The sequence below is a fragment of the Stegodyphus dumicola genome, chromosome 2, assembly GCF_044657685.1.
Source record: "Stegodyphus dumicola isolate Sdum_Otavi_A_Nest chromosome 2, ASM4465768v1".
NCBI classification, from domain to species: domain Eukaryota; kingdom Metazoa; phylum Arthropoda; class Arachnida; order Araneae; family Eresidae; genus Stegodyphus; species Stegodyphus dumicola.
In genome coordinates, this window is record NC_140769.1 from 5,176,871 (window position 1) to 5,190,463 (window position 13,593).

A 13,593-nucleotide genomic window follows, 5' to 3' on the forward strand; every position below is an offset into this window, starting at 1 on the left:
ATAAATCATTTGGGGGATTTTTCCACAAAGGAAGATAATTTGGATAAGAAAACGTTAAAGGTGCTGGGAATAATTTGGGATTTGGATGAGGACACATTGAAATTAGATGTACAAGAACTTTTACAACCAGTTGACTGGAAACACGTTACGAAGCGAAAGATATTACTGATTGTGGCAAAAATTTATGACCCAGTTGGCTTCATTGCACCTTTTGTTATCAGAATAAAATTCTTATTACAAGAGTTATGGGAGTTGGGTATTGATTGGGGCACAATTTTGTCCAGCTATTTGAGTGAAAAATTTAAAACTTGGTACTTTGAAATTGAAGTTATTCTCAACTTGTGTATTCCTAGAAAATACATATTAAATGATGAATGTGTAAATTTCGATAAAATAGAGCTTTTTGTCTTTTGTGACGCCAGGCTCAAGGGATATGGAGCTGTTGCATATTTTCGTGATCCTGATTCTTGCTGTACGTCTTTTGTTCTTTCAAAGAGCCGTGTATCCCCACTTAAAAAATTAACCTTGCCTCGTTTAGAACTTATGGGAGCCATTATTGCCGCAAGAATAGTTAAATATTTAAGGAAATTATTTAATATCCAAGAAGATAATGTATTTTGTTTTAGTGACTCTAAAATTGTTCTTCGCTGGATCAGGGGTACCGCTGATAAATGTAAACCTTTTGTTGCTAATCGTGTACGTGGAATACAAGATGTTGTATCACCTTCGCAATGGAAATACTGTAAGGGAAATGACAATCCGGCTGACATAGTTTCACGTGGATTAAGAGCTTCTGATCTAGTGGGAAATAAACTTTGATCTTTTGATCGAGCCTATGGTGGAAGAGGTCCAGGTAGAACAGCGTCAAACTACTGTATGTTCTGTTATTAGTCAAGAGGCTGAATTTGAATTGACATCCGGGTTTTCATCATGGAAAAAATTGAAACGCGTAACTGCATGGTGTTTAAGATTCTGCCACAATATTAAACCTACATCTTTAAAACTCAAGGGTTTTTTAACAGTTCAAGAATTGGATAAGGGAAGCAATTTGATTTTTAAAATCATACAAAATTCCGAATTTAGAGAAGAAATTGAATCTCAGCAGTAAAATCCTGAAATTAAAATCCTTTTCTTGATAGAGAACGAATCCTTAGAGTCGGTGGTAGACTCTGTAACTTGAATATTTCAGAAAATACAAAGTATCCAATCATTCTTCCCAAAAGTCACCAAGTTACTGAATTGATAGTCAAGCACTTTCACGAAGTGAACCTTCATGGAGGAGCCACATTAACATTATCTGCTCTGCGACAGAAATATTGGATCATTAATGGCTGAGAAATTGTAAGAAAAATAATTTGGAAATGTATAAAATGTTTTAAAAATCGAACAAGCACATCCAGTCAGATAATGGACGACCTACCTGCTTCTTGCGTATTGCCGGATAGAACATTTTCGAATACAGGACTAGATTTTGCAGGCCCCTTATTAATTAAAGCTAGGAAAGGAAGAGGGGGAACGAGATATAAATGTTATGTTTGCCTTTACATATGTTTCACCACAAAGGTTATTCACCTAGAAGTGGTCAGTGATCTAATAACTGAAGCATTCCTAGCATCTCTGAAAAGATTTGTGTCACGCAGAGGAAAACCCAAGAAAATCTTTTCCGATAGAGGAACCAACTTTGTTGGGGCTGATCGAGAATTAAGAAGATACATAGCTACACTTTCCTCTGAGGAAGCATTTCAAAACTACCTGAGCGGTGAAAATATTCAATGGATCTTCAATCCTCCTTCTGCCCCTTACTTTGGAGGCCTTTGGGAGGCTGGAATGAAACAAATAAAGATTCACTTAAAGCGGACTATTGGGACCCAGGTTCTGACATACGAAGAATTTCACACCTTAATTACACAAATCGAGGCGTGTTTGAATTCCAGGCCAATAGTTTCCATCTTATCTGATCCTGAAGATTTTTATCCTTTAACACCTGGACATTTCCTAATTGGGACTACATTAACAGCAATTCCTGAACCTGATCTTACAAATAATAAGCTAACCCCTGCTGAAAGATGGAAATTGACACAGCAAATTTTCCATAGCTTTTGGAAACATGGTCTAGAGATTATCTTTCACAATTACAAGGGCGTACCAAATGGTTGAGGGATAAACCAAATTTAGCCCTCAATGACTTGTCTTGATAAAGGACGAAAATTTGCCTCCATTAAAATGGCGACTTGGACGAGTAATTGAACTATATCCTGGTGCTGATCGAAAAATTCGTGTTGTGAAACTAAAAACTTTATTGGGCGAAATGAAGCGTCCTATACATAAACTTTCCCGCTTACCATTGAGTGAATAAGACTCAAAAAAAAAAAAAAAAAAAAAAAAAAAAAAAAAAAAAAAAATTGCATATTCATAATTTGTGTCTACTTTTATTAATTCAATTATGTTTCAGATTCAGAGAATGGACCACAATTGTGGATTATGGTAATTTAGCAGTTTCATTATTTTGTTTTCCTTCTAGAAATTATAAGTATGTTTTATTTGTAAAATTTTGTGCTAAATTTAATGTTGTTATTCAATTTAAATTTGTCATTATGCATTTTTATTTTATATGATATATTGTTGAATGTTTGGGAAACTTGTTTAAATTTAAAATTGAAGATCTTTATAACAATGTTGTAATGAACCAATGTTCATCGGGGCGGAGTATGTTCCGTCTTTTCGGTAGATGGGTAGCGCTCTTGATGCGCGCCGATGAAAAATATTCCAATTGACGTTTGAACTTGAAAGAATGACGCATGTCATACCTTTTTTTTATGCTTGATTATGTTTTCATGGCCGCTATAGGCGGAAGTAATATACTATATCATTAAGTTTATCAAGTATAAATGTTATTTCTATGTTCTGTGAAATCTTGAAGTTTTGATTTGAAATTCTAATGCTCTCCCAACCTGTTTCCTGAAAAACGAAACACCTTAGAAATTATGACTCACGAAGGAGACACCATACAATGACTATTTTTTATCTGTTAGGATCTTTCTGTAACTGTGTTCTTCTGAAATTAAGTTACTCATGTAATTTTCCTTTCTTGATTTTCGGACAATAAAATTAATAATAATAATAAAAAAATAGAATAAATGTGTTAGGTAATATGGTACATATTTGCATTTTTCTGTTTGTTGATCTTCAGAGAACAAACTTGAATATTTAAGGCTTTATTTTTGAAGCTTTCCATTTGCAACAGATTCTAATGTTAAAATTCATGCCATAATTAAATAAAAAGGTTAAAAAAAGCATCAATAATTTTAGTCATCTACTCATAGGCTGACGATATACACATTATTCTGAACAGCATATTTAAAAAATATATATATTTCTCTGTTTTGATAAAAATGAGTGTTGTTCTGCTTTAGCAAAAGCTCTCTTTCTCTATATATTTTTACTGTGCAATTATAAATTCTTATTAAAAATTTATAATTGTATATCAATTTCATAAATGCAGGATATCTCTCAAGATGGATCATTTAATTAATATTGATATCTGCAACATTCAAAGAATTAGAAAACGGAGACAATTTTTTGTATCTCGGATGCAAAATTTTTCCAGACCAAACAATGTTCAGAGACTGCTATCACTCAGCTGCTGGTGGGCAACAATTTACATTGTCCTCAACAAGGATACGATGAAGGAGATTGATGCTTCAGAGGGTGCCACAAGAATTTCTACACAACAGCCACATACTCTCGATAGCACTGAAAGACTGCTTCTCATATGGATCAATAAGAAGCAAATGCTAGGCATCACTATTAACAAAAACACAATTTATGATAAGGCAAAACTAATTTTTGCTGTTCTCATTAAGAAGATGCCAGATCATCAAAAGCCATGGGTATTCCAAAAGTTTAACTCCTTAACAATAGCATAATTTTCAAGAAAACAGTAAAAACAGTGCCTATTGTTATATACAAGAAAATTGTTTAAAAGCAAATGTATGAATAATGTATATATTCATTTAAAATTTTTGGAATTTTTTTAGCTTGAAATTAAGAAAATATGTAAAATTAATAATAAAAATTTTTCTGGGTGTAAGAAATAGTTTGATTTTAAAATTTTGGTGCATTTCTCTTGAATAATCCTGCCCGGAAATATCACAGGCACAAGGAAAAGAGGGCAAAACCTCACCCCATAATTCTGATGGAAGGAAAAGGTTAAGAGAAAAACTAAGATCCCCAGAGTTGTGAGACATAGAGAAGTAGAAATCTCTGGCACAAGGGCAGCCAAGAACTTGATCGACATAATTCAAGAAGTTTGTAAATTTTGGGGTTTATCTGCAGCAACAGGTTTTTGTGATGAGATGGGTCTCTCTCTCTCTTTTTTTTAAAGATGCAAAGTGCACTTATGTTACAACAATAGAGAAGGAATTAATGGAACAAAATGAATGAAAGACCATCTCATGCTGTTGTTTTGGACAAATGCAAGTGGTGATTTGAAAAGTAAACTGCTGCTTCTTTATCATTTGTACAAACTACACGCCTTCAAGAAGTATAAAGTCGAGAAGAGTCACTCGACATTTTTACAAATTGGATCTATGAAATGTTTGGTCCATCAAACTGCTTGAAATGAATTTGCCAGTCTTGCTATGGACCGTGCTTGTTATGGACTAGGCTCCTGCACATTCTCTAGGCCTAGAAGATGATCTCCTTGAAGAGTTTAAATTTATCAAGATCCAATTCCTGCCTCCCAATACCACTCCTTTACTGCAGCGCCTGGATCAGCAGGTCATTTGAAATTTTTAAAAGCTCTACACTAAAGCATTCTTAAAGGTAACTGATGAAACCAATATCACTCTGAAAGAGTTTTGGACAGACCACTTCCACATCATTGCCTATTTCAAGATGATCAAGAAGACACAGGAAAGGGTCAACCAAAAGAACCCTTATTTCTGCATGGAAGAAGCTGTGGACAGACAGTGTTGTTGAATGCAACACGAAAGGGTTTGAGCAAGAGCTGTAATCAACGAGATTGTGTCTCTTGATTGTGCCAAGATATGGGACTAGAGGTTGATAGCAGTGACATAAATGATTTAGTGGAAGAACATACAGGAGCTGACCACCGAATCGCTTATGCAGATATATTCTGTGTCACACCAAGAAGTTGTGGACACTTCATTGAGGGAGGAAGAGATAACAGACTCAGATGGGCCCCATAAATTTTACAATAATGTTGTGTCGCATTTTGGCTAAATTCCTGAAACATAGACAACACCCAAGGTAAAAATGAAAATACTACTAACCTGAAACATCTTTTTAATATATATATTTTGGTTGATTTTGACCTAAAACCAAAAAAGATTTTTAAAGCCTGATGTATTAAAAATAATGAATCACATTATTATAAATTTGTTTTAGAATATGGATTATCCTACTGTATATTGATTCACATGGAAAAAAATGTTTAAGTGAGGTTCCACTGTATATTTATGACAATGCAGACCAAAATGATGTGCATGTGATTCCTCAGTGATATATTCATAATAAATCCTCGTCAAATGTAAAAAAGTAAAAGTATCTAATTTTTTTTAATGTATTCAGTTATTGGTAAATTTGGCACATATATTTTACAGAACACTCTCTAACATCTCTCTTTGTGTTAATCAATCATCATCCCATTTGTGATATTCTAGCATCTCATTTTTGTTTCAGAAAAATAAGGCCAACCAAACTACTTGTCAATTATAAGAATGTTCTTCCTGAGACTTCTTTCAATCTCAGAAGCAAAATGTTTCACAAAACTTGACTCATTAATAACAACAAAGATGGATTATGCGTATAACTGAAATTGGCAATATCTTTAAATATATTGCCTAGCTTATAAGAAAAAACAATTTTTTTAAGTGCTATATTAAATGCGCGTATATTATTTGAAAATCAAACAGAGTTTTATAGTTTTGCTTAAATGATGCAGATTCATGATTTGGCATTTTTAAATTGCAAAAAAATTATTTTATAAAAATATAACTTTTTACATGTTCCTATACTTATATATAGGCAAATTTAGTATTCATTATAAGAAACAAAAGTCTGACCGAGATATTTGATATGAAAGTCAGGTATCATATTTAGGGGTCATACACAAACTGACAAGCAAATATTTTCATTAGAGTGCAACTAAAAATATCGTTTAGAAAAAAAGTTTGAGTTGATTACATGATGAGCACTCTTATGCAGATTGTTGTGAAAAAGTGAATATAAATGAGACCACCACATGATTCTTCACATTTATGTTCATATAACAAGCTATTTCTCTGATTTTTAAAATAGAATTTGCATTTGTGCATTTGGATATTCTTTCCTAAAGATTTAACTCAAAGTTTTTGGAATTATGAACTATCTTTTCCCTAATTTCAACTTTAAAGTGTTGGAAAAAAAAAAAAAAAAAAAAAAAAAAAAAGGAAATACTCCAGTTTTATATACAGTACATTTATTTATGATGAAGTAATGATGATTATTAGAACATATATGAAATGCTTTACATTCCTCCACGAATTGGTGGCGATACAAGAATTACACCATCTCCTCGAACAAATAACATTGGCACCGTTCTCTTTGTCGTCTAGAAGAGAAATAAATATTGTAATTAGAAACAACAAACAGAAATTTTTGGTTACATTAGTATAATCTTATGCTATATATATACATATATATAAATTCAGAGAAGCTAATGTCATGACGTTGAAGCACAGAGAAGTAGTTGCAGATGCAACTGAATTTAATTATTCCTTTATTTTTATCGACGAACATTTTTATTATCTAATACAAAATAAATTGCAACAATAACCACACCCATTTTTTGAAGAACATCTGAAAAAGCAAGCACAATGTGTTCAAAATTAAATCTTGGGACAGAAGAAAAACATTGTGATTCGCAATCAAATTGTTTGTAACTGCCGACATTTTAAAACATCAATAGATATCGGATCAATCCATTACATACATACATATATATATGTAATGGATTGCAGTTCATTCATTATGTAGATAGATCTAGTAGTATTCATTATGTAGATAGTAGCAAAATCTGACCCATATATCATCATGTGCAATATGCATTCCATAATTCTTGAAAGCTTACATCTTCAGACAATGGATGATGCAGAGAAGCAAAGAGACATGTCACTTTATGACATGTTTACATGCAGGCAGTGGGTAAGTACATGATGCATTCAGAAAAGTGGAAAACATAAAAACGTTTTGGTTTCGATAGAAATCTTATTCAGTGGTTGGATTAAACGTATCCTCATTGCAGGGTAACACAGGATCATATGATTTGGATTAGTTTTGAAACGATGCAGTTTAGATTGATGTATTATGAATAGTTACTATTTTTAGGATAAAAAGGAGAAATACTCAAATTAAAATAAGGAATAAAAGGACTACAACAAAATTAAAATTAGTAGCTAGCTTTTATATTTTATATCTTACAGAGCCCCTAGCTCAACTAATCAAAATGAAATTTTAGATTTTTTTTATCTGAAGGCATGCATTCGAGATTGTTATAATATTTAAAACAATAGAGCTCTCATAGTTATGGTTACAGTGAAAAATTTCACAATTTTTGAAAAGCAACACCCACTTTATTCTTCGCAAATTCATCAGCGCACTGAAAAACAGAAATGGTATTGGAACGATATATGCGTGATGAAAATTGCCAGTGCATTTGTAAAGAAGTTAATTGTAAAGGATCAATGACAACACAAAAGAAGGGGAAAAACTTTTATTGGAATTACAAGTTTTCAGCACATGCAACATTTCAAGATAGAGTAATCTCTCATAAGTTTGCAGTTAAGTGGCCACTGCAATCCTCCAACCTCACTCCGACAGATTTCTGCCTCTGGGATAAATTGAAATCCATGGTGTATGCATCAAATCCAAAAGACTTGTCAAAATTGAAATATGCATGAAAACATGAAGTCATATATATTCCTCCTGTGACATTATGCTCATCATTGTTGTCCACAATCTCCCACATGCAATACTGTCTGTGAAGGTGGCAAAGTTGAAAACTTTTAATTCCAATAAAAGTTTTTTTCCTTCTCCTCTTCTTGTGTTGTCATTGGTTTTTTTTTAAAGTATTTTTCGGCATCAGTTTTCATCATATTTACATATTTTCAACATCATTTACGATTTCAATGTGCTCGAGTTTGCACAGGAAAAAAAAATTGGTGTTGCCATTCGAAAATTTCAAAATTTTTCACCATAACCATAACTGTGAGAAATATATTGCTTTAAATCATCACAATTATGAGTACCTTCAATAATGATATCTGAAATTTCATTTTGATAGGTTGAGTGGATAGGCCCAAGGGGTGCATATATTAGGGACTTTTTTTATGATCACTCAGTACATAGTACACAACATATAATATCTAACAATATAATTGGCTAGGAATATAAGGTAAGAAATGTTTTCCAGAAATCATCATTAATTAATTTAGCTTTTATAATGTATATGATGTACAGAAAAAATATATAATCCACAAGCGATGACAACATAATCAGAACTTTACATTTAAAGAAAATTTTATTCAAAATATGTTCTTATTAGAAAAGTTTATAAATTTCACAAAAGACTAAAAAATATACCAGGTTATCATAAAATAACTTTTTTTGATCAACCCGATAATTCAACAAACTGAAATGAAACTTGAGATACAAGGGTTACAAGTTATACAATCAAAAATGACGTGAATGATAACAATCAAGCTGCCATAAATCAAATAAATTCTTGAAAATTTATTTACACAACTCTTATATTGTTGCATCAAAATGTGATTGTCATGGTGAAAAAACAACGGTGTTGGAATAGTACTCATAGCTAAAAAAATCTAGATGTTATATAGATATGTATGATTGATTCCTGTGATTTTCTATACCAGGGTTTCTTAAACCATGGGTCACCAAAAATTTTAGCAGTTTTGATATTTCTTGTTATAATAATTTTACAATTACCAAATATTTTTACACAATGTATCTGAAAATACATAAAGATAAGACAATACAAAGAAAAAACGAAAACATTTCGCCGCATTCTTTTTATAATATAAATGTTCATTTTCCTTGCTTTGCACATGACGCTGTCATTTCGTCTGTTATTTAAAATTTTCCCATTGTTTTATCAGGGTTTGTACACATTTTTGCAAAAGGAAATTAAGGACTTTTAAGGACCATTAATGAAAAAAATTAAGGACCTATGAGCAAATGGGAACTGAATAAATTCAATTAAAAATATTATATCTATGCCTGAACGTGAGTAGGATGCATTATTATTAAACATAACTTAATTAACATAATCATTAATATGTTTGAGAATAAAATTAATTTTATGAAATTTACCAAGTAGCATTGAATATTTTACACTCATAATAACTGGACAGATTTGAAAGAAGATAAGTGACATTTTAGTTACGTTTTACTAACAGCTTTTTTTTAATGTCTCATTTTGTCACATACTTGCTCAGTCTAGAGGTTTAGTAAATAGTAAGTAGATTTTATGTCAAGCAGCATAGGTTTAAAATGAGCATTAAAATCATAATCAGCATGATTCATAATAAAAGACTGGCTGTTGTCACCGCTCCTGCTTGCCTATAGAGAGACCTGCTGATCAGAACAAACCTGAAAGGCCTGATGTAGGTACAGTTAGCAAGTTTTGAAAGTTAGCTGACCTCTGTCTGATGCTGTTAGTGTTGTAGCTTCATGTAGAGTTCCAGGGTTTGTAACTCCCTTAACTTCCTTATATACTAAGGTTCTATTAAGCCACTAAAGCATTAGCAGTGATAAGTTGTTTTGCATTAAGTCTCACTAGATGCAAAGAATAAGTTTCACATGAATTTTTATATTTTTGTGTTTTACCTTGTGACCACGGTAAAGGTTTAACACGTTGAGCCCGGCATCGAATTTGTTCCTTTCTGTTCAGCCGGCAGCTATCAGTTGGCGGCAATATTGCGAAAGGCAAAAACTTGCTTTAATATAGAGCAGTGGTTCTTAACCGGGGGGTGCAGGAATGTATTTTTTGGGGTGCGGGAGAAGCCCTACCTAACCATAAAAATTATTAAATATCGTTTATTAAATTTCTTATAATAAAATATTTGAAATATGCAATAGTGTCCCCAATATTGAAGCTCATAAAAATTGGTAGCACCTAGCTTACTTATCGGCAAAAGACACAGGAAAGAGCCAGTGCCGATGGGTGTATACAATACGCTACAGAAAGGCATGAAACGCTACAAACGAACGTGAACAGGCAGCTAGGTGACAGAGAAAAGAAAAAAACTTTGTGGGAATACAAGTGGAGAACGTTATCCCAGCTTGCGCATGCGCCGAGTTCAATATGTGCTACTCCAATGGAATCTACGGATTCATAGATTTGTATCTGCATCTACTGCACCTGTGTTAGGTTGAGTTAAGTTGAGTCAACTATTGTATCTGCGACATGTGTATTGTGTATTCTGACTTGTCCAGAAACCTCTTGAGACTAATACATTCTTAATTGCCCGTTCAAGCCGAATAGGATTCAGTGATATTACAAACGTAAGAACATTATATATATTATATTACATTATTTCTAAATAATTAAATCGATTATAGTGAACCCCGCTACGTAAAAAAAAACGACAATGGAACGATAAGTATGCCGGTTATGGATTTACCTGAACAACCGAAAAAGATGCACACAACAACCGCAATGCCTCTTGTGTTCCAAGATATTTTCAAATAGCAATCTCAAACCATCAAAGTTATTAGAGCATTTCAACAATATGCATGGTGGCGAAAAGCACATAGCATGAACAGCTTGAAGTCAAAGAAGGCTTGGTTTGATACCAGTGGAACTATACTAAAATTGTGCAGACCAGCAATTCAAAAACCTGTATTAGAAGCGTCATATCAAGTGGCATATTTATGTGCAAAAAAAAGGAAATTCTTCTGCTTTAATTATTGCTAAAACAGTTTTAGATTCGTAAGCACATAAAAAAATCCAACAGATTCCATTATCGAATGATATTATACGACCATGAATACAAGATCTCGGTGAAGATATTTTAATGCAAGTAATTGAAGACATATAAATCAGTCCACTAAAAATAAGCATGCAACTGGATGAGTCAGTCAACTGATGTTGATAATTGTAGCCAACTTTTGGTATTTGTCAGATATGTGAAGGAAAAAGAGGCGATGGAAGAATTTCTATTTTGTGAGCCACTGGAGGTGAATACGAGAGGAATTGATGTTTTCAATCGCATCAAAGATTTTTTTACTAAATATCAATTACCAATGAAGGTGATTGACTCAACATGCACTGATGGAGCCCCAGCAATGTTAGGCAAAAATTCAGGATTTTTTTCACACATGAAAAGAGAAGTACCAGAAGTTATAACGCATTGCATGTTGCATCATCATGCACTTGCGTCGAAAGCATTGCCAGAAAGTTTAAAACAACATCTAACTACAGCAGTAAATGTAGTAAAATACATCCGAGGGCGAGCGCTTAATCATCGCATTCTTCGTGCATTTTGCGAAGAAATCGGTGCTGATCATACCGTGCTCCTATATCACACCGAAATATGATGGTTATTTAAGGGTCGCATGCTTAACAGAGTTTTTGAATTGCGTGAGGAAATTATTCAATTACTGACTAGTCAAAACTGTTATTTAGTAAAAGATTTTGAGAGTAATGATGCAATGCTGAGGCTGGCTTACTTAGCAGACATATTTAGCCACTTAAATGAATTGAATGTATCAATGCAAGGATTTGGTATAAATATATATAATATCTAGTGAAAAATTATCTTCATTTATCGCAAAATTAGAAATTTGGATACGTCGAGTAGAAAAAGGGAATTTTGCAAATTTTGCCTTGCTTGATTCTGTTATTGCAAAAAATGAAAAGAATACAATTATACCCGACATTGTAATACATTTGAGATGAATTGCTCAATCATTCAATGGATATTTTTCTACCGGAAATCTTAACAAAACTCAGAGATGGATACTGGATCCATCTCTATTTGACTTAAATTTGATGGATGATAGTGATCTCAAAAAAAGATCAACTTATTGAAATGCGAGCATGTGGACATGTTCAAATGGAATTCGAACAATTAGAATTGCAACAATTCCGGTGTTCACAGTTACAACGTTATCCAGAGCTGGCGAACGGAGCACTGAAGTTACTCTTTTCTTTGCTACCACTTACTTGTGCGAAATGGGATTTTCATCGCTTTTGCATATAAAAACTAAAGCGAGAAATCGCTTAAATGCAAGTGATGACTTACACGTATGTTTTTCAAAAAAGGAACCTCACTTCGCCAGTATAATAATGAACAAACAACAACACATTAGTCATTAATAAAAATAATATTGTTTTGTATTTATACAAAATGTACAACATTTTTCAATAAACAATAAGTTTTGCAAAAAATGTATTTTTCTAGATTAAAAAAATTAAAACACATTTTTCAGTGGGGTGCAACTCGCTAGAAAGGTTAAGAAACACTGATATACAGAGATAATTTTTAAGAGAATGCATTGAGTTATAATTAAACTAGGTATTAGACAGCCTTAGTCATTCTGGATTTACATAGCAACTATTAAATTAAATTTATTTTTTAATAATATTTGTTAAAAAACCCTATTAATATCACAATCTCATACAATTTCACAGTTTAAAATACATGCAATTTATGACATTGATTTTTAAACAATATTAGGATAATTACACATTAAAAGCTACAAAACATAAAACTCAACAAAATAATTATGCATATTTTTAATTTGAAGGTCTGCCCACACATTTTGGCTAATTTATATCGATTTCTTTCTCCTTAAGCATGTTTTCTAACAATTAAAAATTTGTCTCAATATGCAAAACAATGTTCTCATTAGTTTCTGCATGTTTAATCTCCTAACTGCCAACCTCTGCACAATGTACTACCTATGAGGGTTTACTTGATCTGGTAAAAGTTAAATAGTCCGACCCCCCCCCCCCGACAGACGTGAAACAAATTATCACTATGTCTGAAAGTAATTATAAATCAGATAATAAATTTCAATAAAGGTTTAAATAATTTTCTTATTCAAAAAGAAATTGGAACATGTAAGCCTGTTCTTATGCTAACAAAATGAATTACAATTTGTAGTGATATAATTAAACAAGTCAAATTCAAACTAAAAATATGGACTAATGGTTAAAGACTATACAATTTAATTTCAATTTAATCTGTTTCAGTAACTCTATTGTCATAATAAACTCAAATGTTAGCAGCAGTAATGGAAAGACTAATAATTACAAATTATCAGAGCTGACAGAACTAATGCAGGGAGCAAGTGGAGGTCAGAAACACACTCGTCTTACACTACAAAAACCTCAGTTTAAAAACTGTCTGATTTGCATTCTGGTGAGGAAATAGAAATGGAAAATTATAGTAAAGGCTGGTGAAACTGTAAATAACTGGGTAATTTACATAATAATAACTGTACATATATTTGAAGAATAATTTTCTTTACATATTTAGTTTCTTTTTTCAACACGTTTCCTTT

General features: G+C 32.4%; 1 protein-coding gene across 1 annotated transcript in view; it reads right to left on the reverse strand.

The window, feature by feature from the left end:
- Positions 1–6,464: 6,464 nt before the first annotated feature.
- Positions 6,465–13,593, reverse strand: part of LSm3 (U6 snRNA-associated Sm-like protein LSm3) — a 32,188-nt gene continuing 25,059 nt past the window's right edge. The window contains exon 4 of the mRNA XM_085810397.1: positions 6,465–6,613. Within this exon, the coding sequence (XP_085666523.1) occupies positions 6,530–6,613 (84 nt within the window). The 3' untranslated portion in view covers positions 6,465–6,529. The remainder of the gene's footprint in view (positions 6,614–13,593) is intronic.